General features: G+C 41.8%; 1 protein-coding gene across 3 annotated transcripts; it reads left to right on the plus strand.

The window, feature by feature from the left end:
* The first annotated feature begins 99 nt into the window (after positions 1-99).
* Positions 100-24,260, plus strand: epg5 (ectopic P-granules autophagy protein 5 homolog (C. elegans)). 3 transcript variants are annotated; one of them, XM_044110793.1, is made up of 46 exons: positions 100-427; positions 515-719; positions 2,126-2,758; positions 3,277-3,537; positions 3,627-3,825; positions 3,951-4,087; positions 4,175-4,282; positions 4,366-4,436; positions 4,828-4,936; positions 5,491-5,605; positions 6,727-6,877; positions 6,961-7,122; positions 7,197-7,354; positions 7,559-7,710; positions 8,937-9,077; positions 9,176-9,337; positions 9,425-9,547; positions 9,645-9,907; positions 9,988-10,128; positions 10,224-10,368; positions 10,776-10,973; positions 11,122-11,229; positions 11,313-11,435; positions 11,905-12,071; positions 12,162-12,398; positions 12,480-12,603; positions 12,675-12,819; positions 13,399-13,570; positions 13,682-13,844; positions 13,930-14,072; positions 14,188-14,344; positions 14,599-14,793; positions 14,882-15,095; positions 15,816-15,985; positions 16,109-16,316; positions 16,439-16,514; positions 17,062-17,165; positions 17,268-17,443; positions 18,368-18,592; positions 18,658-18,867; positions 19,756-19,900; positions 20,006-20,248; positions 21,204-21,417; positions 21,500-21,718; positions 22,689-22,803; positions 22,898-24,260. In XM_044110793.1, the coding sequence occupies exons 2-46, from the start codon at positions 666-668 to the stop codon at positions 23,078-23,080; spliced, it is 7,719 nt and encodes a 2,572-aa protein (XP_043966728.1). In that variant the 5' UTR covers positions 100-427; positions 515-665; the 3' UTR covers positions 23,081-24,260. The 3 variants fall into 3 exon arrangements, with proteins under 3 accessions (XP_043966728.1, XP_043966725.1, XP_043966726.1); XM_044110790.1 differs by having other exon boundaries at positions 567-719; XM_044110791.1 differs by having other exon boundaries at positions 100-719.
* Positions 24,261-25,776: the final 1,516 nt, after the last annotated feature.

Below are 25,776 nucleotides of genomic sequence, written 5' to 3' on the forward strand. Positions count from 1 at the left end.
TATAATTACATATTATATGGTCGCCATGTACGTATGTCTACTGTTTACGCCTTGGACAACATTTGCGTTTGGTAACGTTAGGCAGCTCTCGGTTGCCGTAGAGAGGAGGAGTAGTCACGTGTTTACAGATTGCGATCTTGTAGTTCCTGGAACAGACAAAACCAAACAAATGACAGCTGACCAGCAGACTGGGGCTGCCGTCGCATGACACTTTATTTGACTAGCACAAATGACATTTTAATAATGTGAAAAGGTAGTGGGATGACACATTGTGGATCGGGAGAAACATAAATGAGGATAAATCCATCGTTACGAACGAGGATATGTGGATTAGCCTAGCTTAGCTAAGAGGAGTTTCATCAACAAACACTGGTTTCGCTTTCCTAACAATTGTGTGGATACAATGTTTATCCTATAAGGCATTCAGGTGGGTGTCTGACTGAAGAATCTTTCCAACAGGGACTATATACGTCGCTTTTTTTACATTTTTAAAGGACAGTTTTTATGTTGGCAGACGGGACTTGACTCGCTGTTCCTGCTGCTTCTTGCTGTTTTTCTGAAAACAGATGATGACCTGTTCTCTGGTGATCGTTGTCTCCACCGGGACGCTAACCAGAGGACTGTATGTGTCTGTGGTTTGAGCTGATGGGATCAGGCCGATAAAAATGGAGGCTGTGAGACCTAAGAAGAACAAATCGAAAACCAGCGGAAAAACTCAGGTGATTACCCCAAACCCAGCACTGTCATCTCTAAAGCATTTACTGTGATCATTAGTGGGACAGTTCCTTTAACTAACTACGAATGACACATGTTTGCATCCATCATCCGATTAACACAGTACAATGCTATTTTTGCCAATTTAGAAGCCAAACTTTATCTGAGAATAAACTGAATAGCCTTGGTCATTTCACAAAGATCTTTAAAATCAATTATCATTAGTCATACAGCTTAGATTAAGCTGTCAGTTTTAGATAAGTAATGTTGTTTATCCACATTCAGGAAAAGAATGGTTATTTTTGCAAAACAAAAAAAGTAGTTTTGGAAAACACTTGTGTTTTATTTATAAGGGAACATACACATTTATGTTTTGGTTAAATATTCCCCAAGTTTAACATAGCTCGCAAGATATTTCTAGCTATTAATAACTTCTATGTTATTTTTTTAGAAATCATTTGAAGTGGTTGGACTTCTAAGCACATTTTACAATTTTCATTTATAGTTGAGGTCAGGGCTTTCCATAAACATAAAGGAAGGCTGTTTATCCACTCCAACTCCAGGTTGGATGTGTGTTTGAGATCATTGTCTTGTTGGTACCCAAATGTGTCCACGTTCAGAAATCTACCTGTCGATTTGAGGTGAATTTAAAGAAAGGTTCACCGTGACTCCTCCCAACATATTTAATGTCAAGTAGTTCAATCTTTATCACCTCTCACCATACAAACATGTCCAGGAAACCATTGCTCTTTCTGTGTAGTAAATGTAAAATCAAGCTTAAATGTATGGATTTCAGAACAGAGGTTTTATCTTGTTCAGCATGTTCACAGTCAATAATTATATTAAGCTGACTGAACTGCAGACGGAGACGACTGTGTTCCCACCTTATACCTCTGTTGTTATTGATTCTTTCAATTAATTTAATTTACATTCAAAGAGTAATATGCTTAATAAATAAATCTACACGGCAGCATTTATTTGACAGGGTGTGCATAAGACTGACATGACACTGTCATGAAGATGAAGAAGTCTTCATAAATGTTTATGACTTTTCATAAAGTGTCATTTGGTAAATAATGGCACTTTTGATGCAAAGTTGACAATTTTAATGGACTTTTAATCCAAATTTTAATGCAACTTAGCGTTAAAAGTGTCATTATTTATCAAATGACGCTTTATGACAGCAGTCGTGACCGTTCATGAAGACTCCTTCATCTTCACGAACAGGTGTTATGTCAGTCTTATGCACACCTGTCAAAGTGTTGCCAAACACACTGCACATTATACTCAGTGATCAAGTTTGAACTTGTCTTTCAAATTAGTAGTAATTTGCATTATGTGACAAATATGCACACAGCTATTGAACAAGAAGAGTTTTTAACAAGGAAAAACATTTTTTTTGTGTTCTCAGTTGGGCAAGAAGCAGAAGCAAGCAGATGAGGACAAAAACTGCCCAGCTCCATCCGCTGGCTGCGATGGCTTCTCCGAGATCCCTCTGAGTTTGCCTCCCTGTCCAGATGAGACCAAAGAGGATCAGAAGGATCCTGTCCAGCCCGCCAATACAGCAGCAGAGCCATCTGAGAAACAAGAGCCTTCCTCAGCACAGACTCAAAATACATCAGAGTCGACTGAGACTCTACTGTCAGGTCTGAATCTGTCAGCAGAGACGCCACAAGTGACAGAGCAGCAGAAAGAGTCAAACCGCGAAGATGAGGGGGTGGAAGCTCAGGTTCCTGAGCTCAAAACTGCACCACAAACCAACAAGTCTGAAAAAGACACGCAGTTGTGGAATCAACCTTTTGTGACGACTCGGTTTGCCATCTCAAGTGCTCCTGCTCTGTACCCGTCTCTTGCAGCACTGGAGGAGGATTCTGTGATGCAGATCTACGAGAAAGCTGTGAAAAACTGTGCAAGGGAACCTGCAGTGTTGGCACTGCCGGAGCAGGAATCCTCTCCCTTGAGTTTGCAGCCTCTGAAGGCTGTAGCTGAGCTTTCCAGGAGCAAACTGTACCCAGAATTACCCAAAACAGCCCCAGAGATGCAGGTAACTTCACAGGCCATAAGGTGATATTCATACTTCTTTCAGCTTAACAACCTACATTTGGTCATAACATTAAATTCTAATTTAAATGCTTCTATCAATTTTACCTTGTATCAACCAGAAGTACCCTTATCAATGTATTTATGTCAGAGTTTTCCAACTCTAGCATGTTAGAGATACTCTCCTGTAACTCTACCTTTGTCTCAGCAGAGGCCTGGTGACAAGCAATTAATTTGATTCACTTTTGGCACGTTTCAAACAGAAAAACTGATGAAATGATTAGTAGCACCTCTAGCTAATCTACAATGTGGCACAAAGGCCTAATTCTTTTAGATGTAAACTGGGAAAGATGAGAGAAGGTGTCATTCAAGGGAGGCAGGTTTCTGAAGGAATGGCCACAGTAAATTGCTTATCACCTAAATGTTCCCAATATCTTAAGTCAGAGGAATAGCTTATAGTCCAATTTCTTTTTCTTCCTCTTATTTTTTCCATGTCGCTACCTTGTGTCATTTCTTCGACAGGCCTTTTCATTGGAGCAACTGAGCGTGTGGGAGCCAGGCGAAGGGCTGCGCACCTGGCTGGAAGGTGTTGAGGTTTGCGCTGCCCAGTTCTGTGCTCTGGCCCATCAGGAGAACCATGAACTGACAGAACTGCTGCAGAACTACTGGCGCTGCCGCCGACAGCTGAACCAGTCACACACGCAGCTGCACACTCAGTCGTCTGACTGCAAGAGCACACAGAATCGTCTCTGGAGCTTCAAAGACGAACAGCTCACACTTCAGGTGTTTCATTAGTGGGAGGCCTTTGGGCCAGTGAAGGAAGCCTACAATGTGTCTCTGTTTTAATGTATTTTATGCATCGATTCCTACAGGGTGTGTGTGCAGACCAGGCTAAGGTTTGTGGATACCATCGTTTCCAGCAGGCAGAGTTTAGTCAGACTGTTCTGGCCGAGCTGCGGCTACTCTTTGAGGCCTGCAGTGAGCTCCTCCACCAGAAGGTGGTGCTGCATGCCTACACTGCTCTGCTGTCACGCCTGCAGATTGAATCCTATTTGTATCGCCTACTAAAAGGTGAGACTTTTAAAAGCTTTCGCGCCCCAGAGTAACTTCAACATGATGGTTCCATACATAGCTTCAGATATCCCGCTAATGTGAACAGGAGGCAAAGTAGTTTTCCTATTTTTATTTTATTTTAGAATGCTCCGGAAGCCAAACCCAGCCTTGTTCTCTCCAGCCTCTGAAAGAGGCCATCAGTGTCCTGTTTAGCTTCACCCGGAGAGTCCTTGATGACACACAGTTCCAGACAGACATCCATCAGTGGCTGGAAAGGCTGGTAATCATATTTTTGCACCACTTTCTCAAGCTGAATGAATTTGTTTTTGATATACTTCATGGTTATGTCTGATCACCTGTCTGCCAGGTTGTTGTCCTGCTGCGTATTGGAGGATCGGGGGAGCACCTTTACCTGCTGTGTCATCTTCTCTGCTGTCCTGCTGGAGTGGGAAAGTGGGCAGCTCCGTTTCTTCAAGTAAATCAAAAACACGCTTTTCAGTTTTTAACCTACCCGTGTTTTCATGAATTGTGTTCATGAATTATTTGTATTTGCACCAGATTCAGGTTTCGGGGAACTCCGGAGTGCAACATTTTATGCAAGCATTAGCCATCTTAATGTCACCTGCCAGGTAAATATACCTACATGTACAGTGCCATCCACATTTAGTAGAAAAATCTAGCATTAAAACTCCAGGCAAATTCAACTTTTCTTATAAAAATGGTTTTCAGGCTCAGAAATAACAGTTTTTTAACAAAATCCTTGTGGTCACAGTTATTGACACCCTGACAATTATATTTTGCACAACCATCTTCTCGCAATTCTCCTGTAAGATTTCTTGAGGTTAGTTCAAGCATAAACTTAATAACATTCTTCTTTCTGTGTAAAGTTATTTTTACTTCAATGCGAACTGATTTGAAAGCTTTTTAACATGCGTGTGGACAGTGATGAGTGTGTCTTCTGATTTCTATGAAAACACTCATTTTACTCACTTCCCATTTGGTTCTCTGTATTTTTTGCAGGCACCGTGCAGAGTTTCTGGGTCACATGAAGCCTTGTGAGAGTCAGAACTCAGCAGCTGCAGGGCCCGAGTCTGGCAACTGGACCCTCGTTGATGAAGGTGGAGAAGAGGTAACGTTTAATCTTCTCTTAAAATATAAACTTTGAATAAAGAAAAATATCTACCTTGCGCCTGAAAAATATCTAAAAAGAATAGCTCTCTTAATATGCAAAAGTATTATCAATATATGGGAACAATGTTCTTTCCACCGATTTAATTTGAGTAGTTTTAACATGTTATGATGCAGTTAAATCTACAGGTTGGTTATGCTTGAAGAATAGTTGCATCAGAGGGATTTAGAAATGTTGTTTCTGATTTTTCTTTTTCTTTTAAATCAAATGTTTTGGTATTTATTCCGACAAACCGAGTCACATTTAAAGACTCGTTAACTATCTGCCATTTTAATTTAAACCATGATTCCTGCAGCACTAAACGCGGCCAGGGACCAAATGTCATTGTAAGATCTTTAATTATGTAGGTTTTATTCTATATTTTACACACCTATTAGCATGCTAAAGAAAAGTAAGGATCTTGTACCTTTCTTGTTTCTATGAGAAAATAAACAAGTGTTGGATGAAGCTCCTCCAGACATTTCAAAAATAAATTAGAAATGTTGTCTGTTCAGGATGAAGATCCAGAGAGCAGCTGGCTCCTGCTCTGTGAGGAAGATCTGATCTCCCTGCTGAGCCAGTTCCCCTTCCAGCAGCTCTACTCTCACATGCTGGGGATGAGCAAACAGGGTAGGACGTTCAACACTCCTGTCCGTCTCGAGTTTTTACGACACACATATATAATCCCTTTTTTACGTCCATGTATCATCGGTACAAATGTCATGTTAATTTTAACCATGTCCAGGATGAAATGTTTATACAGCATTCTGCTTCAATGGTTTAAAATATGAAATTCAGCTGCATGTGCTGTAAATATCTCGACCAGCTGTATTCCTGAAGTTAGAGTGACCTAATATCTAGATGGTTGAATCTTGACAGAGTTGCATTTTCCAGTAGGAAAATGGTCCAAACACTCCTCTAGCTGATTTTATTTGGATGAATTAAAGTAATCTTAAGCTTCTGGTTTAGCAAAGCCTCAACCTCAAACACGTGTGAAAGATGTTGCGTCTTTGCCAATAAAATAACCAATATTTAATTGGCTCAAACTGTTTTGAAAAGAGGAGGAGTGGTAAAGCAGCTTGTGTTTGGCTACAAAATGCTTTTGGCCAAAGTACAACTTTTTAAGGCATTTCTCCAAATATGCGAGAGGTGTGGGTATATACAGTTAAAACCCAAAGTTTACATACATTGGATAAAAAGATACATACTCCTTTTTTTCTTATTTTGTGAAGCAAATCAGACTAAGCTTTCCTTGTTGTAGTTCAATTGTAATTACCTGAATTATTATTTCTATTTGGTAAAAGGCACAATATTGAGAGAAAGAATATGTCAGAGATTTTTCTATTAATGTCTTTAAAGCCAGATGTTTACATACGGAATGATTACTGTCCCTTTAAACAATGAGGGAAAGCCCAGATGATTGTCGTGTAGTTTAAAAGACAATTACCCTTGTTACTGACCAAATGTATGTAAACATCTCAGTAAAAAAAAAAAGTTACAAATAAATATCTAAAAAAAATTCTCACAATGTTTTCTGGTATTTAACAAAGCTAATTAATTCTGATAACTTCAACTAATCTAAAACAAGAGAAATCTTGGTCTGATTTAACTTCAGAGAGTGAGAAAAAAGGTGTGTGCGTCTCTTTATTCAGTGTATGTAAACTGCTGGTTTCAGCTTTGACAATGAGCCTATTTAATGTTCTCACCTGAACTGTGAGCACTGATTCAGCGACGCCTCGCTCTGCCTCCAGGTGTCTACGAGCCTCAGGCCTGCTCCAGTCAGAAGATGATGCGTGTCTTTGCCTTTGCTTCCTCGCTCGTTGAAATTCTCGCCCGTGGCCTCCAGACCTACAACAGAGCTCGCTACAGACAGCTGGTCAAACGAATAGGACACATCATCCGGTCAGTGCCGGAGTAGCAAATTCTGCTTGATGGTCTCAGAAAAGACAACAACTGAAAGGTTTTACGTCCCTTGTGTCCCTCAGAATGACAGTGTGCTACGTCAGTGACCACTGGGCCCAGTATGTGAGTGTGACTGATGCCGGTGGGTCCAGCTCTCACGTTCACTCCTTAACTCTGGAAAAACTGCAGCTGGAATATGATCACCTCTTCCTCAGAGCTGTTTTGCATGTTCTCAGAAACAAAAGGTGAGAAAAGCCACCGTCCCATCTTGGAAACAATTATTTAGTTTTTATTTCTTCTCTTTCTCCTCTCTCCTCAGGTTGGGCATTTGGTTGTTCATGTCTGAGATGCCCTACGGGACATTGTCCAGCTCTATGCTTTGGAAGGTCCTTTATGTCATGCAGTGTGCAGAGACAGCAGGACTAGAAACTCTCAGCACTGTTGGAGACACACAATCCTGCATTCAGGCTCTCAGAGGTATTTTTATGTACACAGTTCGTTCGATATGTGACCTCTCCACACCCCAACACCTTCAAATAACAGACACTTTGTACTGATTAATTCTTCTGCACATCCACACCTTGATGCATTTTGCATTTCTTCTGCCGTAGGACTTAAAAAAAATGGATGTTATCTGTGTCAGTCTGAGTTATCAATGTAATGTTTTTGTGTGTGCTCCAGACTTGAAGCACCAGGAGAAATTTGAAGGGTGGTTGTGTGAAGTGAACAGTTCTGACGGCATTTCCCTCCTCACTGCACTGGCACACATGGCGACGCCCACTCAGCACTTTGACCCCATGTTCATCACAACCATAACTCTGCTGATTTACCAGGTATGAGAAGGAAATTCATAATTAAACGAAAAACATAAGTTAGTTAAGCAACTAAAAATCCATTCAGAAGGGAAAAATTTTTAGATTTTTCATGTACAGATGTAAATACATACAGTGCTTTTCAAAAGTATTTGTACTCTTTAAACTTATCCCCATTTGTCAATTTACTACCACATGTCAGTATATTTTATGAGAATGATAGACCAGCAAAAAGTAGTGCAAATGCATTTTGTATTTCTGCTTCAATTAAAAGTGCAAGTTTCTAATATCTCCATTCACACCTGTTGGAAAACAGGCTTTCTCTAAGGATGACCCTCAAATAGTGGATATTTATAACTATTCATCATCCCAATAACTGTGATCAGCTATATAAAAAAGCATTCCCACATTATGCTATAACTTTACTTCAACAATGGCTTTCTTCTTGCAAGATATATCCAGCACACAAATAATGATTGTCAACCTAGTATCCCACCTGAGCTGTGGATCCCTGCAGCTCCTCCAAAGTTATCATGGGCTTTTCAGATGCTTCTGTTTTTAACACTCTCGTACTTTATCTGACCTTTTATATCTTTGTAGGTTTGCGGCTGTTTACTCTTTCCACCTTCAGATGATGGATGCTATGCAATGCTATGTTCTGTGGTCTTCATGATGCTGTTTGTTCATTAGTGTTTTCTAACAAACCTCTGAAGCATTCATAGAGCAGCTGTGTTTATACTGAGATCAGATTGCACACAAGCTGACTCTATTTACTCACTAAGTGACTTGATGTTGCTGGATGTTATCAGTGTTGGGACTGAATGCATATTCTTGTCACAATCTGGATACCACATCACAAATATGCACTACTTTGTGTTGTTTTATCATAAAATCTGAATACAATACATCAAAGTTTGTAATTACAACGTTATAAAACGTATAAATCTTATGACAACCCTTAAAAGACACCGTAAAAACTGAATGGAAGGGGGAAAAACAGATATTTTTGTTATATATTAACTTTTTTTCCCAGCTGTAACATCTGCGATAATACCAGCTTAAAATGAAATTTATTTATATTGTTCATAAACAGAGAGCATCTCATCTGTTCTTCTACTTGCATAGAGTACAATTAATCATATTCCAGTGACTATTTGTACTGCATAACTGGTTAATGACTATCTCTTCTCATTTAACACCGAACAAAAATAATCTCCTTTAGCTTACCTTTTCTTGGTATTCCTCAGGTGTCTTATGTTAGTTTGTCGACCAGAGAAACTTACTCTAAGGTGGGGAGGGAGCTGCTGGCTGCCATAGCAACAGCCCATCCCCATATCATCTCTGTGCTCCTGGAGAGACTGAGAGACACCATCCAGTCTGTGGGAATGGTTAGTCCGTTAAATGATTATGACATAATTGTTTTAAATGAGTAAAAACATAATACATTCTCGGCTGTTTACGCTAGGTTCTGTTTTGTGCGTTTCAGATGGCTTTGTACTTGTGCAAAGAGCTCCCCCTGAGTCTGTGGAAGCCGCAGAGAGAGGAGATATCTGTGATTGGAGCCTGGCTGCTCCAGAACCCGCTGTCTGCAGTGGAGAACAGACTGGCTTGTGTCATCCTGGAGGGTCTGAACTGGGGTTACACTCAGGTGGTCACATGTGCGCGGAATTGTTTCTAAACATGTTGGAAGTTCATAAATGTCTACAATGTTTGTTTTTTTTAATTTATTTTACAGGACGGCTCTTTGGCGTTGGCTTCCGTCCTCCACAGTGAGGTGGCTCTGCTGGTGGCAGAAGCCTATCAGAAATATCTTACAGACAAACCATACAGTGGGCTCATATCCGAGGGAATCAAACAGGTGACTTGCTGATGTTTTTTGTTTTTTTTTTGCAAACAGCTTTAGCACTGAATTCATTTCTTACTTTCAAAAACGTCTCTTTTTTTTCCACCTGTAGGTGTCTTATCTAGCCAGCGTTCTTCGCCTGGGTGTGTCTCCAGAAGCGTCCTTTAGTCAGTGGGCGTGGCAGCTGTTGTTGAGGCTGAAGCTCCATGGTAACGCCCAGAACCCTAAAGGGGGCTGGACGGTACCGGCCTTGGCTTCCAACCCACCTCCAGAGCTTACCCATGCTCCCAGCATGCACTCTGTTCTCAGGGCTGTAAAAGCTGGCCTCCCTATTGGTTGCTACTTGTCCCTCGCTATGACGACAGTGGGACACAGGTTTGTTCTCGCTCGTAGAAAGTGTGAGATTTACTTTTAGGAGTTGAATTAGATGTTATTTGTGTATTTTATTGTTTCAGTTTGGAAAACTTTTGCACCGATGGAGTTGAGTTGCTAAAAAATCTGATTCAGTCCCGCTACCTGAGAGCTGCTGTGCATCTGTTGGATAACATCCTGCCCCCCACCTACCCTCTGAGCTTTTACCTCCTGAACAACTCTCAGTAAGTCAGGCAGATTTGTGACACACCATGTGGAGACTACAGCTGCATCTTCCCCCAAACTAACATGTTTTCCTGGAACTGTCGTCTTCTGCCAGCTTTGTCAGCTGCATCCAGCTTTTCTTGCAGTACGACAGCGTGTGTCCTCAAGGTGTGACGCAGCAGGTCACACACCGGGTGGCGCCGCTGCTCACAGGCACCAACTACGGGGACAACGTCCGTCTGCTGAACAGCGTCATTCAGGTACATCATTATGGCTTTTTTTTAACGAGAACACAACAGATTCGAAGTTGTCAGGAAATGAAAAAGTGAGATCTGAAAGGTAAATTCAAACAATTTAAAGTGAAATTTTTAGTTCTGAGCAGAAATGTACACACATTTCAGGTTTTATTGATACGTTTGAACAATTTTTTTTTTTTCAAACTGAGAACTGAGTATAAACAGAGTGAATTATTGGCACTGTTTATGGATAGATGGTAGCAATGTCTTATACCAGCACTAAATGAAAGAACGCTGAGATTGAAAAAGACTTTATGTTTCATGGTTTTATTTTCCCCACCGGCTCTTTTGAAAACCTGTAATGATATTTCAGAAGAAAAACAGAAGATCTTTTATCTCTAAAATCTGAAAACGTTTTTTTTTTTTGTCAGAGTCATGTGACGGAGAGCTCCCGGCCCGGTCGTGTCGGAGCCGCTGCCGTTTTGGAGTTTTGGGTGGGAATCTTGATCCAGCAGAATCTGTGGTATCGTGACAAAACGGTTCTGTTCCTCATGGATCAGATCTGCTGTGCTGCCTTTATTCACCACCAGGAGGAATGTGTGCAGAAGCTCCTGTACCAGCAGCATAAGGTATCTGCAGTGTTTACATTATTGAGGGATTCTTGTGAGGCTAATAGTTGGAGATAAATGCAGCTCTGTAAACTGCCTTCGCCGCAGTGGTGGTGAGGGACCCTAAATAACTGCACCATCAATCTCTGAATATTCTCTGTTTACGTAGAATGCTTTGGGTTACCACGGAGATCGGGGTCTGCTCTCCTCTCTGGTTGGCTGGATTGCTGGAAATGCCACGCCATCCTTCATCGAGGGCCAGTCCCTGAGCGGAGAGGTACAGATTCGCAAAGCTACAATCCACACAGGTGCTGTGAACGGTGTTTGTCCCGGTTCTGACCGCGCTGCGGTTCGCCGCAGGTTTGGTTTGCTTGGCTCGTCCTGAACACGGAGGCCATGTTTGAGGAAGAATCTCAGCTAAGACGCTGCATTGAGAATGAGCTGCTGTCCGAGCCCAGCATCTCCCCGGATCAGGCCTTAAAGGTAGGTGCACACTGAAATGTTCCGGTTTAAAAATGAACTTTCTGTGTTGATGTAGACATTAGCTGTATAGAAAATGTTTCAGATATGTTTAAAATGTTGGTCCATACCAGAAAAACCCAAACATTTTAAATGAATTATGCCATTTTTTTAAAGGTGAATCTGGTCAGATATCCAGCCTGAATAATGCTAATGATGAACAGAAAGATTTTTGGTTTCTCAACAGCTTGCTAATTGAGATTCAGCCAAGTATTAGTTGGACTGCATGTATATAATTGAGCCCATATCTATGACTAGTTATGGGCTCAATTCAATTGCGTGCCCAATTCATTTTTATAAAAGTACCAGGAGTTGTGTGAAAGTTTGTCTCCTCAGAAACAAAACATTAACTTATTGGAAATAAGTACTGTGCTAGTAATTTAGCTTTATACAGCTGTGGTACGTGACCAGACCGTTTCTGTGTCTGAGCCAGAAGGCGCAGCAGAAGCTGAAGTTGCCTGTAGCCCCGTCTCTGCAGCGGCTTCAATTGTACCGCTGGGCCTCCCAGGCCTTGGCCACGCCACCGGACCACCCCCTCCTTCCCCTCATCTGGCAGAAGTTCCTGCAGCTCTATCTCAGACAGCCTGGACCAGAGTACGGGTAAGATAAATTTTCTAATAAAAAAAAAAAAGTGCAATAAGAAAAAAAAATGAGAAAAACAAACGCTTCTGTTTCCTGGTTTCCCACCAGGCTGGCTGCCGGGGGTTGCATCGGTAGGAGGTTCTTCCAGACTTCTTCTCAGGCTGCTTTGCTAAAAGATCTGAGGCAGAGGTTACAAGAGGTGTCAGATTTCCACCACACAGCCAGCCAGGCGCTCAGGGTGCCCCCACCACACACCCCCTCATCAGAGAGCCAGGAGGACGAAAGCCCCTTGAGCCCCACGCCGCTCTACCTCACCTCTCCCCAGCTCCACTCAGAACTGGTCCGGTGAGTTCCTGACAGCGAGTTCAGCTGCTGTCGTTTTAAAGCTGCTGTTCTCTGGTGAATCTGCTGATGGTTTTCCCGCAGGCTGTTTGGCGTCTTCGCTCTGTGGCTGGATGACGAGACACTGCAGAAGCAGGAGGTTTACCTTCCCTGTCTGTCACCAGAGTACGAGCCTCACAGACTGGCTCAGGTCATGCAGCAGCAGCAGGTCAGTGACTTTCTTATTAACCTGTAATGGGTCATTGTTTTTCAGCTGAACTGACTGTTTTTTTTCTCTAGGAGCTGTGGCTGGAGTACGTGGACCAGGAGCGTCTGCAGTATGATAAGCAGGAGGTTTTGTCTCTGTGGGAGAAGGTGCAGAGTGAGCCGACCTTCCTGCAGACCCAGAACCCGGGCTTCGCTGGCTACACCGGCCTGAGCAATGGTATCAATCTGAGCCCATCAAAATGATAAAGATCTGCATCAGTAGGCATGTAGTGATAACAGTCTGGTGGACAAAACAATTATGTCTTAGAATTTTAAAATATACTGCAAAACACAATTTAGTGTTTCTGGTCTATTTTCTAGTGCAAATATCTTAGTTAACCTGAAATAAGAATAACTTTTCAGCAAATAATCTGAGCTTGTTTAAAGTCAATAATTCTTTTACGTTGATGAAAAAATACTAGTCATAAGTGAAATAATCTGCCAGCGGAACTAGTACTTTTTCATCTGTATTAATGAATTATTGACTTAAAGCCATCTCAGATTATTTGCTGATAAGTTACTTATAAGTAGTCTACTTGAAATAAGACAAAACTAAGATATCTGTGCTGGAAATATCCATGTTGTGTTGTATCCATGTATGATCCGTTCGTAAATGAATCCAAATAATCCTTTTTTTTTTTCGTTTGTCCATCCATCCATCCGTCCCTTCAGTCGTTTGTCAAATGTAAACTATGAACATGTGAATAAGCGTGTACTAAAACATTCTTAGAGTATTTCTGTGTATCTGTGGATTCAGCCCGAGAGCGCATCATGTCCAACCTGGAGAAGCACCCGGTTCCACTTCCAGCTCCTGATCTCCAGCAGCTCCAGGCTCCCGTGGCCGAGGTTCCCCCCTCCTGCCTCACTGACTCGAAAGCCGCTGCCAGACTTTTACAGCAGGACCTCGGCGTTCTGCAGGACCAGGCCAGGTATATGTCAAAAACAGTCAAGCATATTGTTGCACTTACTTGCGATTTGTTTTAAAAAAAATCCCCCAAAGATTTCTTTTTTGTTTTCAAAATATTTCAATTTGCTTTTAGGATTGCGGTTGCACGCGAAGCACAGCAGGTGGCAATGGAGCAGGAGCTTTTGGAGAACCTCCCTTTGCTCTTCAAGAACCGACCAGAGCAAGTTAGCATGGCTCTGGAGTGCAAAGGGAAGGGAGGCCAGCCGTGTCAGGGAGCCGCAAACATCACAGTCACGGTACGACCCGTCGCTGCGTGAGAAAAAAATCCCGTTAGCGGATCGTTTTGTAAAACGACCCTCTGAAGTGTGTGTATCTGTGTAGTGTGAGCGAGTCCAGAGACAGGAGGCGGTCCACAACCAGATAACATCTCTGCGCAGAGACGTCAAGAAGCTGCAGACTGATGCTATGGCTCCTCCACCTCAGAGCCTCGCCCAAGCTGCAGTTCACACCGAGAACTTCATCACGTCAGTAGAAATACACCCTCCTACTTCACACAACATCAACAGTACTGTAAGGGCATTTGAATGTAAAGGAAGAGCTTCATTAGTTTAAAACACCTGTTCTAACTTCTTCTCTCAGAGCTCTGGTGAATATTTATAAAGCTCAGAAATCTCCGGCGGTGCAGCAAGTCGGTGTGTCCGCCTTTTACCAGGTGGTCTCCTTTGTGTGTGAGGACACCCTGCGACACCCCCCAACACGCCAGTATCTCTCCTCGTGTGTGGAGATACTCGGACAGGTGGGAACTGGACACTCACACTCACACACACACGCACACACATTCACTGAAACCAGCAAGTCTATCCAAGATCAGATCATCCGTACACTAAGAGTTTGTTAACCCTAAGTGGGTTATTTGTTAAGGTTTCGATTGTTAGCATGCTGTTTGGAGAATACAAGGACTGAACTGAGAATTATTCTGTTCACTTTTTTTCTTTCAGTAGTTAGACTTTCCCATGAGTTTAAATTGATAGTTGTGATTCTGCTGTCCAGGTTTTCATCCAGGGCAATCCAAAAGAGTGCGGTCGTGTCCTGAACACCATCCTGGAGCACCGGCTCCTTTGTCCTCTCCTTTCCCCTTTCTTCACTCCGAACGCAGCTCCGGATCAGTTTGTCTTCCTCTACCAAGACGTGGTGACGTCCCTTCACCTCGACACTGCTGACATCATTTTCATGCTGCTCACTAAGGTTTGCTCTCCCTTGAAAAAAAATAAAACATGACAAATCCGCTACAGACATACATGTGACCCTGCAGCTTGTCTGTTTTCTCCTGCAGTTCGATCTCTCCCAGTGGCTGAATGAGGCTCATCCCGTGTTTTCGGAGAGAACCCGTTTGCTGGAGCTGGTCCACGGAGCTCTGTGTGTCTGCGGCCGAGACCCCGAGTCAGAACTCCTCATGCCTTTTCACCTCTTCACCAAACACTGGACCGTGCTTTTACGCCACCATTTTCCCGACCATTACAGCGACTGCCTTCGCCTGCTAATGACCAGTAAGTTTAGATTAAACACTGATAAATGCTTGGTTTAGTTTAGTTATATGTAGCTATTTTTTCATATTCTCGTAAATTAAATCTTTGCTTCATGTATAAAGCATAGTGCAGTTGTTCACTTAATGACATAGTTAATGTTTCCAATAGGTAATTTGTTAGTTTTTCCAGGGATTTGCAAAAGCATAAATACTTATTTTAGTTTTTAGACTTAAAGCCGCAAACTTTAATATATTTTACTGGAGTTTATTTATTACAAACAAGCACACCATTTTGATTTATTTGTAATAAGTGGAAGGAAAAGAATGCAAAGTGTTTTTTTAAAGACCTTTTAAAGTGCATGTCTCTGTATGTACATTAGAATAAAAGCGAGTCTGAAAATGCATGAAAATGTCAGTTTATGTCAGACTACCTGTATCCATTTCTTGTTTGTAATGTTTGACATTACCAAGCCATTACTCTTCCTGCAGCCCAGGCAGAAAACCACATTTATCCCCCTGAAATTGTGCCTCCTACTCATATTTTTAGCAGCAGAAGATTAGACTGATAAATAAACAAGATGTAGGCCGAATCATTCTAAGGAGTCAGACTCTAATCTTCAGGGATTTGGAGAACGTCGCGAAGATGAATAGAATGTCTGCAGCCTTGATCCTGCAGGCATGTCCTGCGTATGGATGTCTGCTGTGTCGTTTCTTTACTTAAATCCTTTTATGATCTCATCAGGTTCTGCAGACCAGCTGCTGAGTCCAGAGTGCTGGAAAGTGACCCTGCGAGTTCTGGGCTGCTTGCCTCCAACCCGCAGCTCTAAGAACAAACCTGAACCGTCGATCACCTCCGCAGTCGGCGCCACATCTTCCCCTTACCGATCCCCCATAAGTCTCTCTCCTCAGCAGGTAATCCCTGCTGGTGGTTTTTTAATTTGAACTTAACTTTTTTTTTTATTGTTGAAAACTATTTTGTAGATGACTGAATGCTTTCGGAATAATCCGCAATTTTATTTATCTGATTGCCATCAGGTGGAGGAGACCGTGAACTGGCTGAGTGACTACTTCCTGCGGAGTCGCCTCAGTAAGGCCGACCTCCGCAGCTTTGGCCTCTACTCCGCCTGGGTTCCCTACATCAGTGATGTCGTTACCTTCTGGGAACATCTGATTGGTTGCCTCATCAACACACAGGTCAGCAGCTGCACCAGAGAGCCAGTAGGCAGCAACAAAGTAATGAAAGGTAAAAATACAAACTACTGCATGTCAGAGAGGAGAAAGCTGGGAGTGATTGACCTTCTAGTTCTGTGCAGATCCTCGTGTTTTTCTGTCATTATGAAAGAAAATGTGTCATTCCTCCCACAGCTCTGCAGGATTTGCACAGTAAGCTGGCGAACTTGTTTACGCCGTGGATCTTTCCTCTGGACACTGCTGATGGAGGGTAAGTGCATTACAGCATCTGATCTTTTCTGCCTGTACGAAGATCAGAGCTTTGTGTGAACCAGAACAGACTCCAGAAATGGCAAAACATTAACATTTTACAACCCTATTCTTGTTTCTTTGCTGTTTTATCTAGTCAATAATCTGTTGTTTTACAAATATTTTATATATAAAACATTCAGTGGGAGTATGAGGTAAGTAGATCTCCTGGTTCTAAGCTTTTTCATATCATCACATATTAAAATATCTCTTTTCCCTCTTTTTATTTGAGGCTGCTCTTTTCAGGTCTAAAAGAAAAAAGTGTTTATTTCTAAAGTTTCTGAGAATGCAATAAAACATGCGAGGAAGGAAACCTCTTTTCAGCAAACAGAAATTCGCAGCAAGATTTACTGATTCCTCCTAAACGGATTCAAGAACCTGTAAAGAAATAGAACCTGGACAAACAAAATGAGCTACACACGACATCACAAATGACCAAAATGTACAAAATTAAAGCTGAAAAGTCGATCTAAAGGGAAAATCCCAAGATAAACATGATTGTATTCCAGTAATGGGAAGTGCTACCCCTGGCTGGAGACGGACGCAGTCGCAGCCGGATGTCTGGTCGGTCTGTACGTCCAGCTCACCGACACACTTCATCACAAATTCAGAGGTGAGTTTTTCCACTACTGGGAGAATAAATCCAAACATCTTTCTTCTCCCTAATCTGATCCCATGTGTTTTTGTTTTTTTTTTTTGCTCGTTTGTTTTTCAGATCGCCTGCTGCCTGGACAGAGAGGGGCTCTGTGGCTGTGTTTGATGCAGTACTGTGAGAGCTGCACCTCCCCCCGCACGCCTGAGTACCTGCTGTACCTGTACCACACACACCTCCGCATCCTGCCCTGGAGGCACCTGCATCCTGACTCTCAGCTCATGGAGCATTTATTCAATGTGAGACACAGACTGACCCCGGCTTGTTAATCTGACTCTTGGAGCCCTAAAATCCTAAAATGGACCATCTCTGCTCTGCTGCTAAACAAAAGAAAGGAAATTATCTTGTAAAATTCACAGGTGTCTATAATCCAGACACATCTGTAGCAGTTTAATAATTGGGAAATAAATCACATTATCTACCAATTTCAATAGTTATATAAAGTATTTACTTTGTTTACATTTAACTTATGCCATTTTTTACAATAGCTCAAATAGATCATATTCTTTCTTACCTGAGGTTTCTCAAATCATTATTGTATTTACTTTCACTTCCTTCTCATCCAATTAGTATTTTCTCTTCCCTTTAAAATAAACCAAGAAGACAAGGAAGTATATTGAGGTGAAGGTTCTTAAACAGATATGTAAATACTTAATATAAATGCCTTAATATTCAGCACCTAATCTAACTTTAAATTTATTCAAAATACTTTATTCTAAACTTTGCACCAGTTTCAGTCTCTTCAGACCAAAGCTCACATTTCCAGGTAATGTGGCATCAGAGATAATCAAGCTGCATGTTTCCGTTTGTGACAGTAGGACAGAAAAGTTTTTCTTTCCTGTCGTTATTAACTCAAAACTGTATATGGAAGACATATAATGGATGATTTGGAGACTCGACCCCAAGATCTCACTCTTTATTGTTATAGATTACTGAAATAAAACCGCTAAGCTTATTTTAAAGACATAGCTTTTTAAAGTGATTTTGTTGAAAGAAACAACTTTGGACCCCTCCCTCCCCCTTTTTTTTGCAGATGTTTTACTCATTATTGTAACAAATTTGTCAGTGTCTCTGTGTAAATAGACTCCACTAAAACTCCACTTCTTGCATGTTTCTCGGTGTGTTTTGACAGAGCAGACTTTCATTGAACTTTATGCCTCCAGGTGGAGAGAGGAAGTCCCAAGAGCTGCTTCCTGTTCATGGGTGAGCTGATGTGCGAAGTGAACTGGGTCAGTGTTTTGAGCGACCACTTAGAAGCGCCTCCCAGCTCCACATCATATCCGGCTCTGTCATCCGTGGCTACGCAGAAGGATTCGCACACCATGTTGGTCTATCTGTTATACATGTTGGTGTTTCTGGCCAAAGAGGAGCAGCTCCTCACTAAACAGGTGAGTCCAGATGTTGTAGACATCAAGATGGTGTCACCGTTTACTGAGTTCATGTTTCCCTCCAGGACTCCCCTCTGCTCAGCCTTCTGGTTCAGTCCACATCTCTGCCTTGGTACCAACTGGACTTGTCTTCATACCAGGGCATTCTGGGATATGTAGGCACCCACTATCCTCCATCTCTGCTTCTCAGTGGTGATTCTGCCCCCCAGCTGCTCCTGAAGTTACTTCGTGGTGCTGCGGGGCTCCATCCACATCCCAGTGAAACTCCACACCAGGTCCGACAAAATGAGGCTCTTTATTTCCTAACAAACAAAATCACAATTTTACTTTTTTTTTTTTTTCATTTTCCAAGCTTGGAAAAGTATAGAAAATATTAAAGCAGTCCTTAAAAATAATTCCCTCCCTGTGTTCAAATACATTAAAATTTTCTTAATTTAATCTAATTTTTCAAAGAAATTGAGTAATAATCTGATTACTCAGTGCAATTCAAGAAAGCCTGTTAATCTGATTCATTTTGGTCTTAATCCTTCAATAAACAAGCGTAGTATGTTGATAGAAGTTTGATAATTTTTATATTTTGAGGAAATTAGGATATTTATAGATGTATTATCCATTCTCGAAGAGGGAAGAAGTATAAGGACTCAACAAAACCAGGAAAAGGAAAAGGGTTTACCGCTATAAGTATAAAAAGTCATTAATATTTTATTATTGCATGGCTCTTGCCCCAGACTGGCACATCTTCTGTTTCAGCTGGAGTCTTGCATCACCCACATTAAATTTAGACTTTAGCAATCCAGATTTCTTTTCCAGCCCTGATTTACACACATGAAAGAAACACATCTTATAGCTGCAACAGCAAATCCTTGTTCCTAACTATTTTTGGAAACCAGCTGATGCAACGCTCTGATTTTTTGTCTTGTAGCATGCTGCTAATATAAGGTAGAATCAGCAAAAAAAAAAAAAAAAAAATGCATTCATAAAACAACTGACTTACTGTGAATGTAGAAAATGTTTTATGTTTTGCATCTTATTTCACCTTTTAGTAAAAAAGAAAGTGACTTAAATGAATAAATAAATAAATGTGTTTCTGTGAAAACATATTTTGTCACTGAATAATTTCAGCTGAAGCCAGAGAAAACCTGACCTCCTGTTTGTGCTGTCAGGAGGAAACCCTGAAGGCCGGAGGCTACGTCTCCTGGTCTGTGAAGTCACTGGTGACCCTGGAGCAAGGAGGTGGGATCAACCTCGGCAGCTTGGAGGCTCAGCTAGAGACGCTTCTGGAAAGCGTTGTAACGTTCAACCCACCAGGTGTGCTGTCCACCTCTCCTCAACAGTCTCTTAGTGACATCATCTATCACCTCTATGATTCTCATTGTCCCGGGTTCATCTTTCCTCTCGTTCTTCCCTCTGCAGACGTGGGCTTGGAGCAGAGGCACATGGCGTTCTGTGGTCTTTTCAGCGACGCCTTGACTTTGCTCAACGGAGTCGGGGTCTCAACAGGCGAGGCGCTGGCTGCCCACGTCATTACCTGGCTGGACAGGAAGGGGAGGGGCTGTCCGATCCTTCCTTTACTCACAGCCTGCTCCCAGTGTCTGGCATCGGTGCGACACATGACGCGCATCATGGAGGCCTGCATCACAGCGTACTTTAACAATGGTGAGCAAGAGTTGGTTTACTTATTGTACATTTATTCAGTTCTGCTTTAACTTTTGCACATTGTAAGCACAAAGTTCTATGAAGATTTTTTTTTTTTTTTCTGAGTATTTTGTGTTTGTGACTCAAACAGAGCCATAATTGTGAAATTGAGAAAATAGAATAAAACTTGTTGGAGAAGGTGCTCGGGTCAGACGAGAACAAAGTGTCTACATGGAAAATGCTAACCCTGCACCCTGGCCCTGAACACATCGTCCCCACATTGAATTGAAGGATTTGTTTCGAACAGACAGAAAGGCTACATACAGAATAATTATGGGAAAAAACGTGTTCAGAGCTGCAACATGTGAAACTGGGACAGAGCTTCACATACTAGTCAGAGAAAAGCCCTAAATATGCAGCCAGAGCTACACTGGGATGGTTTGGCTAAAAGCATAGTCATGTGTCGTAACGACTACGTGACACATGACATGTGACACATGACATCATGTGACACATGACTGTGACACAGGTGACACCTGAACACATGGTGGACCACCACCTTGTGTTCAGACAGAATAATTATGGGAGAAATAATTATCAGAATGGGATGGTTTGGCTTAAACCATAGTCATGTGTTGTAATGGCCCAGTCAAAGTCCAGACTTTAATCCAACTGAGGATTTGCGCCATAGCTTGGACATCACCCGTTCACAGAAACTTTGTTAAATCTGAATAAGCTCGACTTTCTTTTGTAAGAATGGGCAAAAACCTGAAATTTCACTTATGAAAGCTGGTAAATATCTACATTTGGAAAGAAATCATTAAAAAGTAATCCGCCTTCCAGTTCAGAATTATGTGGATATTGGTGTTAAAATTCCTTTTGCTAGGGGTTAAAACACATCAAATAAACCTTTTTTTTTTTTTTTCCCCCAAGTCATTCTAATTTCTGAACTTCCTGTTTGTCGTGTTGGTTGAAGCTGAGGAAGAGTCTGTTGGCTGGGGCCCTGTGCTGGCATCACTGCAGGTGCCTGAGCTCACAATGGACGACTTCCTCTCCGAGAGCCAATCAGGAGGCAGCTTCCTGACGCTCTACGCCTTCATCTTGCAACGCCTCAATAGCGAATACACAGCAGCCAATCAGAGGAGGATCCTGGCTCTCATTAGCACATGGACCACACAGGTCTTCCCCAGGTTTGACCCTAATTAAGTTTAAGTTCTCTGCATCCTGCAGCCTGTTGGAGACATTCATCTGGAGGTTCTTGTCTGTCTCCAGCGGTCCGGGCGATGAAGCTAAGCTGTTCCTTTGGTGGCACAAAGCCCTGAACCTGTCAGTGGAGCAGCTGCAGCCGCAGGCGGGAAACACTGAGGGGCCAGGGGTCATCATGGGGCTGGTGCGGCTGCAGACCAGGCTGCTACAGCTGGGAGAGGAAAGGCTGAACTCTGGGCTGCTGGGAGCCATAGGCCTTGGGAAGAGGTCTCCTGTTTCTAATAAGTGAGCTTCCATCTATTGTATTAATGGATTAAAACTCCCTAGAGTCTGTGCTGGTTAGAAGGGTTTCTATAAAGTTTATAAATAGTAGTTATTGTAGTCATCTTAGGCCTTTAAAGGGGTTACTAAATAGTATTGAATACTAGATCTACAATTATAATTAGGTAAAGCTTAAATTTGTATATTATTTTTAAGCAGATTAAATCTGTTAATACATAATACAGATAATTCCCCCAAAGTAAATTCACAAAGTCACATTTAACTGGCTTTGATAATCGAGTCAGTTTCAGTCTTAAATAAGTCGGCACATCTGGGCCATAGTAGATAGAAAAAAAAAAGTAAATTTCTGCCAAAACATTTCTGAGTATGAAAAGTGAAAAATTTGCTTGAAAAGTTTTGACATTTCAAACTGAAAAAAAATCCACTTTTCTTCTCAAATATTTCTGAGATTGTTCTCAAAATGTGACTTTTTTGGCATAAATTTATTTTTAAATGGCTTAAATAACTCAATTTAAGCCATTTTCACTTCATTCTTGTGGGTAGGTCTTCTGGTTCTGGTCTGCTCTGCGTCCCCAGAACCAAACGAGGAGAAGCAGCATTTAGCATCTATGCACCAAAAATCTGGAACAAACTTCCAGAAAACTGTAAAACAGCTGAAACACTGACTTCCTTTAAATCTCAACTGAAAACCCACTTGTTTAGGATTGTATTTGAAACGTAATCAATTGCAAATTTATTGACGGAATCTGACTTGATGTTGTGTTTTTATTGTTGATTCTATGTTGCATTGTGTTTTTGTGTTTGATTTGATGTGAAGCACTTTGAAATGCTTTGCTGCTGAAATGTGCTATACAAATAAAGTTTGATTTGATTTGATTTGATTTAGCAGTCTTAAAAAGCCTTAAATTTAGCTTTTGGAAAGGTGCAGAAATCCTGTTGAGACACCGTCGATAAGTGATTAATCTCTGTTTAGATTCAGGGTGGTGGTCCGCAGCCTGGCAGCGTTCCTCTCCATCCAGGTGCCGTCAGAGACCGAGCTGAGACTCCAACCCACCACAGATTTACAGCTTTCTCCAAAAGCACAACAGGTATGCACAATAAATGCTTTTTTTTTCATGCCATTCTGCAATAATTTCTTAAACATAATTTGGACTTCCTGTTTTGTCCCCTGGGTGGATGCAGATGTTGGGGATGTTGGAGAGCATGTCCAGCAATAAGCAGTACGCTGAGCTACAGGAGGCTTTAAATAAGGCAATCCAGTTCATCCGATACCCAGGGCATTGTGTCAAAGATGGACCCCGCCTCCTGGCCCTGCTGGTTAACCTTCTGTACTCGGACCTCAGATATCTGCACGTCATCCGTTAGCCTTGGTTTTTTCTTCTTTTTTTTTTTTTTACTCTGGCAAGCAGCCGAAATGTGAAAGACTTCAGCCTCCCCCAGCTGAAAGCGGGAGAGTAAACATCTGTGGAAATGAAAAGGTGATGGCGCACAAAAGTTTTCAAGAAGTGACGCTGATCCTGTTGTTCTGCCAGTTTGGGCTGTGCATGATAGAAACTGCATCATGACTCTTGACAGAAATCAAAATATTTAATTTTGTGCCAATCTCTGGCTATTTAGCACTTTACTCCTGTGTCTCCTGTGTTCATGCCTCGGCAGTTTGCTTTCAGCAACGTGTGTTTTTATGACTTGGAGAGGATGTGGCGCATATTTATTGAAGAATAAGAGTTCCGGCGCTGCGGTGTAGGTGTGAGTTTTACGCCGGCACGTGAAATCTCAGCAGAGAAAAAGATGAAGTGTCCAGAGATCTGTGGAAATATAAATCTAATAGGTTGGTAGTCTAGTAATGTGCGGGGAACCTTTAGGGGAAGCTGGATAGTTTTTATCTTTAGCTCTTAGTCAGTCTGAAACTTCTCAACTCTTTGTACTGCACGCATCCAAATCCTTCATCCTTTTTCAGTGTTATTCAGCCAAAAGTGCTCTATTTGCATTTGCCAAAGAGTAGTTATTGTTTTTCCTTTGCTCATTTTTGCCTAAGTCCTGTTTTCATCCATCTGTGTTCTGAAAGCACACCAAGCACCACCTCCAATGTGCCCAACCACTTGGCTTCCTTATAAAGCATTGTGTGCACAATGTTATACAGATGGCTAATGCTGCAGGTATTTCTCATGGAGAGAGAAAGAGAGAGATGGGGAAACTGTCTGAGCTTCCATGCAATCTAACATTCACAGACCTGAAGATTTTTTTTAATCAAAGTGAACAATCACAATTAACTTTTAATCACTCTCCTCCACTCGTTTCTCCTGTTGCTCTGTGCCATCTCAAAAACTGCACTTCAGCAGCCTGGAGCTCGTTTTACCGCCGATGTCGGTGTTATTGGGGACTGTTAATGTCGAAAGCTTTTCTCTCTTTTTTTTTTTTCCCCCCCTTGTAATGAGTCACTGATCGAGAAATGCTCTGCTGGAAGGCTACACAGGGTGGAGGGGGGAGCTACAGAGCCAAGCTGCACAAAAGAGGCAAGACAAGTAAATAAAGTTGACTGAATGTATCACTGCTGTGTTTCGATGTGCAACCTGCTGTGTCGAGATCTTACCTGTCTTATTATGTTAGGAAACTTCTGAGACTGACTAAACGTTTAAGTAAAACTAACATGGAAAAACATCCGAGGGAGTAAGTAAGGTTAAACCCATAAAATAACAGGGATTTGATACTTTAGGTTCAACTGATCAAACATCAAAATTATGTTTTAATTTAGCAGAAATAAGTTGGTGATGAAATCGGTGGTGTGGAGATTCAGAAAAAAAGGTTCAATAATAAAACACACAAAAAACCAGCACTGAAGTGACTAAGCATCTTATTTCAACGTTTCTGAAAACATTCAAAAGTTTAACACTAATTCATTTCCTGATTTGACAGAAAACTGGACATCAGTTCGTATTGTGAAAGTTTAATCAAAACACTGTTCTTCAATGATAAGAACAAATGAGTCTTAATATTGTATCAGTGCCATAAAATAATTACTTTAATCTTGGTCTATCAGCTGAACATTTGTGGTTTGAAAATTTAAAACCTAAATTTCTTACCAGACATATTAACTAAATCAACAGGATGGCTCCAAACACGCATTTTCCAATAGCAAGAGTTTTATTGTCAGGGTCTGGGTAATCTCAAGAAGGGCCTGCATAGCAGGAAATGTGGGGGTTTCTTTTGGTAGAAGTGGCTCAGATAACCCGAGGATGACTTGTTCATCTCTGGGTCTGATGTTGAAACTTTGTTGGGATTTTTTATTTTTTTTTAATCTGCATTCTTCTGGAGATCTTCATCCCTCGCCAAGCTGAGGGTTTTCTTTGTTACCAGACAATATGTAAACATTTAGAGCAGGGTTCTGCTTGTGATGTTTTCCATATCTGCCTGGGCCACCAATAAATGTGCAGGGTGCTGCTTGTACGCTAATATTTTTTCTTTACTTCCTCCCCACCCTCGTTGCTCTTTTTCACAGCTCACAGTTTCTGCACCGGTGTTTTAATAAGTCCTAAAATAATAATTTATAAAGCCATTACAGCTTCGTTCGCTGACAAGCATCAATGTGACTGGCTTTCATGTGCTGTCATGTGCTCCTGAGGTACAGAGCTTTCACACAGGAAAATCAGGGGGGTGGTCTCCAAATGGAGCTTTGTGCTTTTGTGTGCATGCTTCCATCCAGCCACCTCATTTGATACCAACACGTCTGCCAGAGAGAAACCTCTGCTCAGCCACCAGCGGTCTCTATGGTTACAGAATGGCTGAAGTGACGGGGGAGAGGAAGAAGAGGGGATGCTTACAGGCACTCATTGCTGCCTCTTCTTGCATCTCAAAAATAGCTTCACAATGTCTCTCGCCGTTTAGTCTGCCATCTGCTCTGCTGGTGAAGGACTCTGAAGAAGTTTGGGTCCAAGAGAAACCTTGCTCTGAAGTATTAGCCTCACAGGATGTGTCGCGCACACACACACTGTGTACATATGCACGTTCTCATTGCTGCGATTCCTGGCAGACGCATGCCTGTCTGGCATGTTCCTCCTGTCAGT

This window comes from Gambusia affinis, linkage group LG03, assembly GCF_019740435.1.
Source record: "Gambusia affinis linkage group LG03, SWU_Gaff_1.0, whole genome shotgun sequence".
Taxonomy (NCBI): Eukaryota; Metazoa; Chordata; class Actinopteri; order Cyprinodontiformes; family Poeciliidae; genus Gambusia; species Gambusia affinis.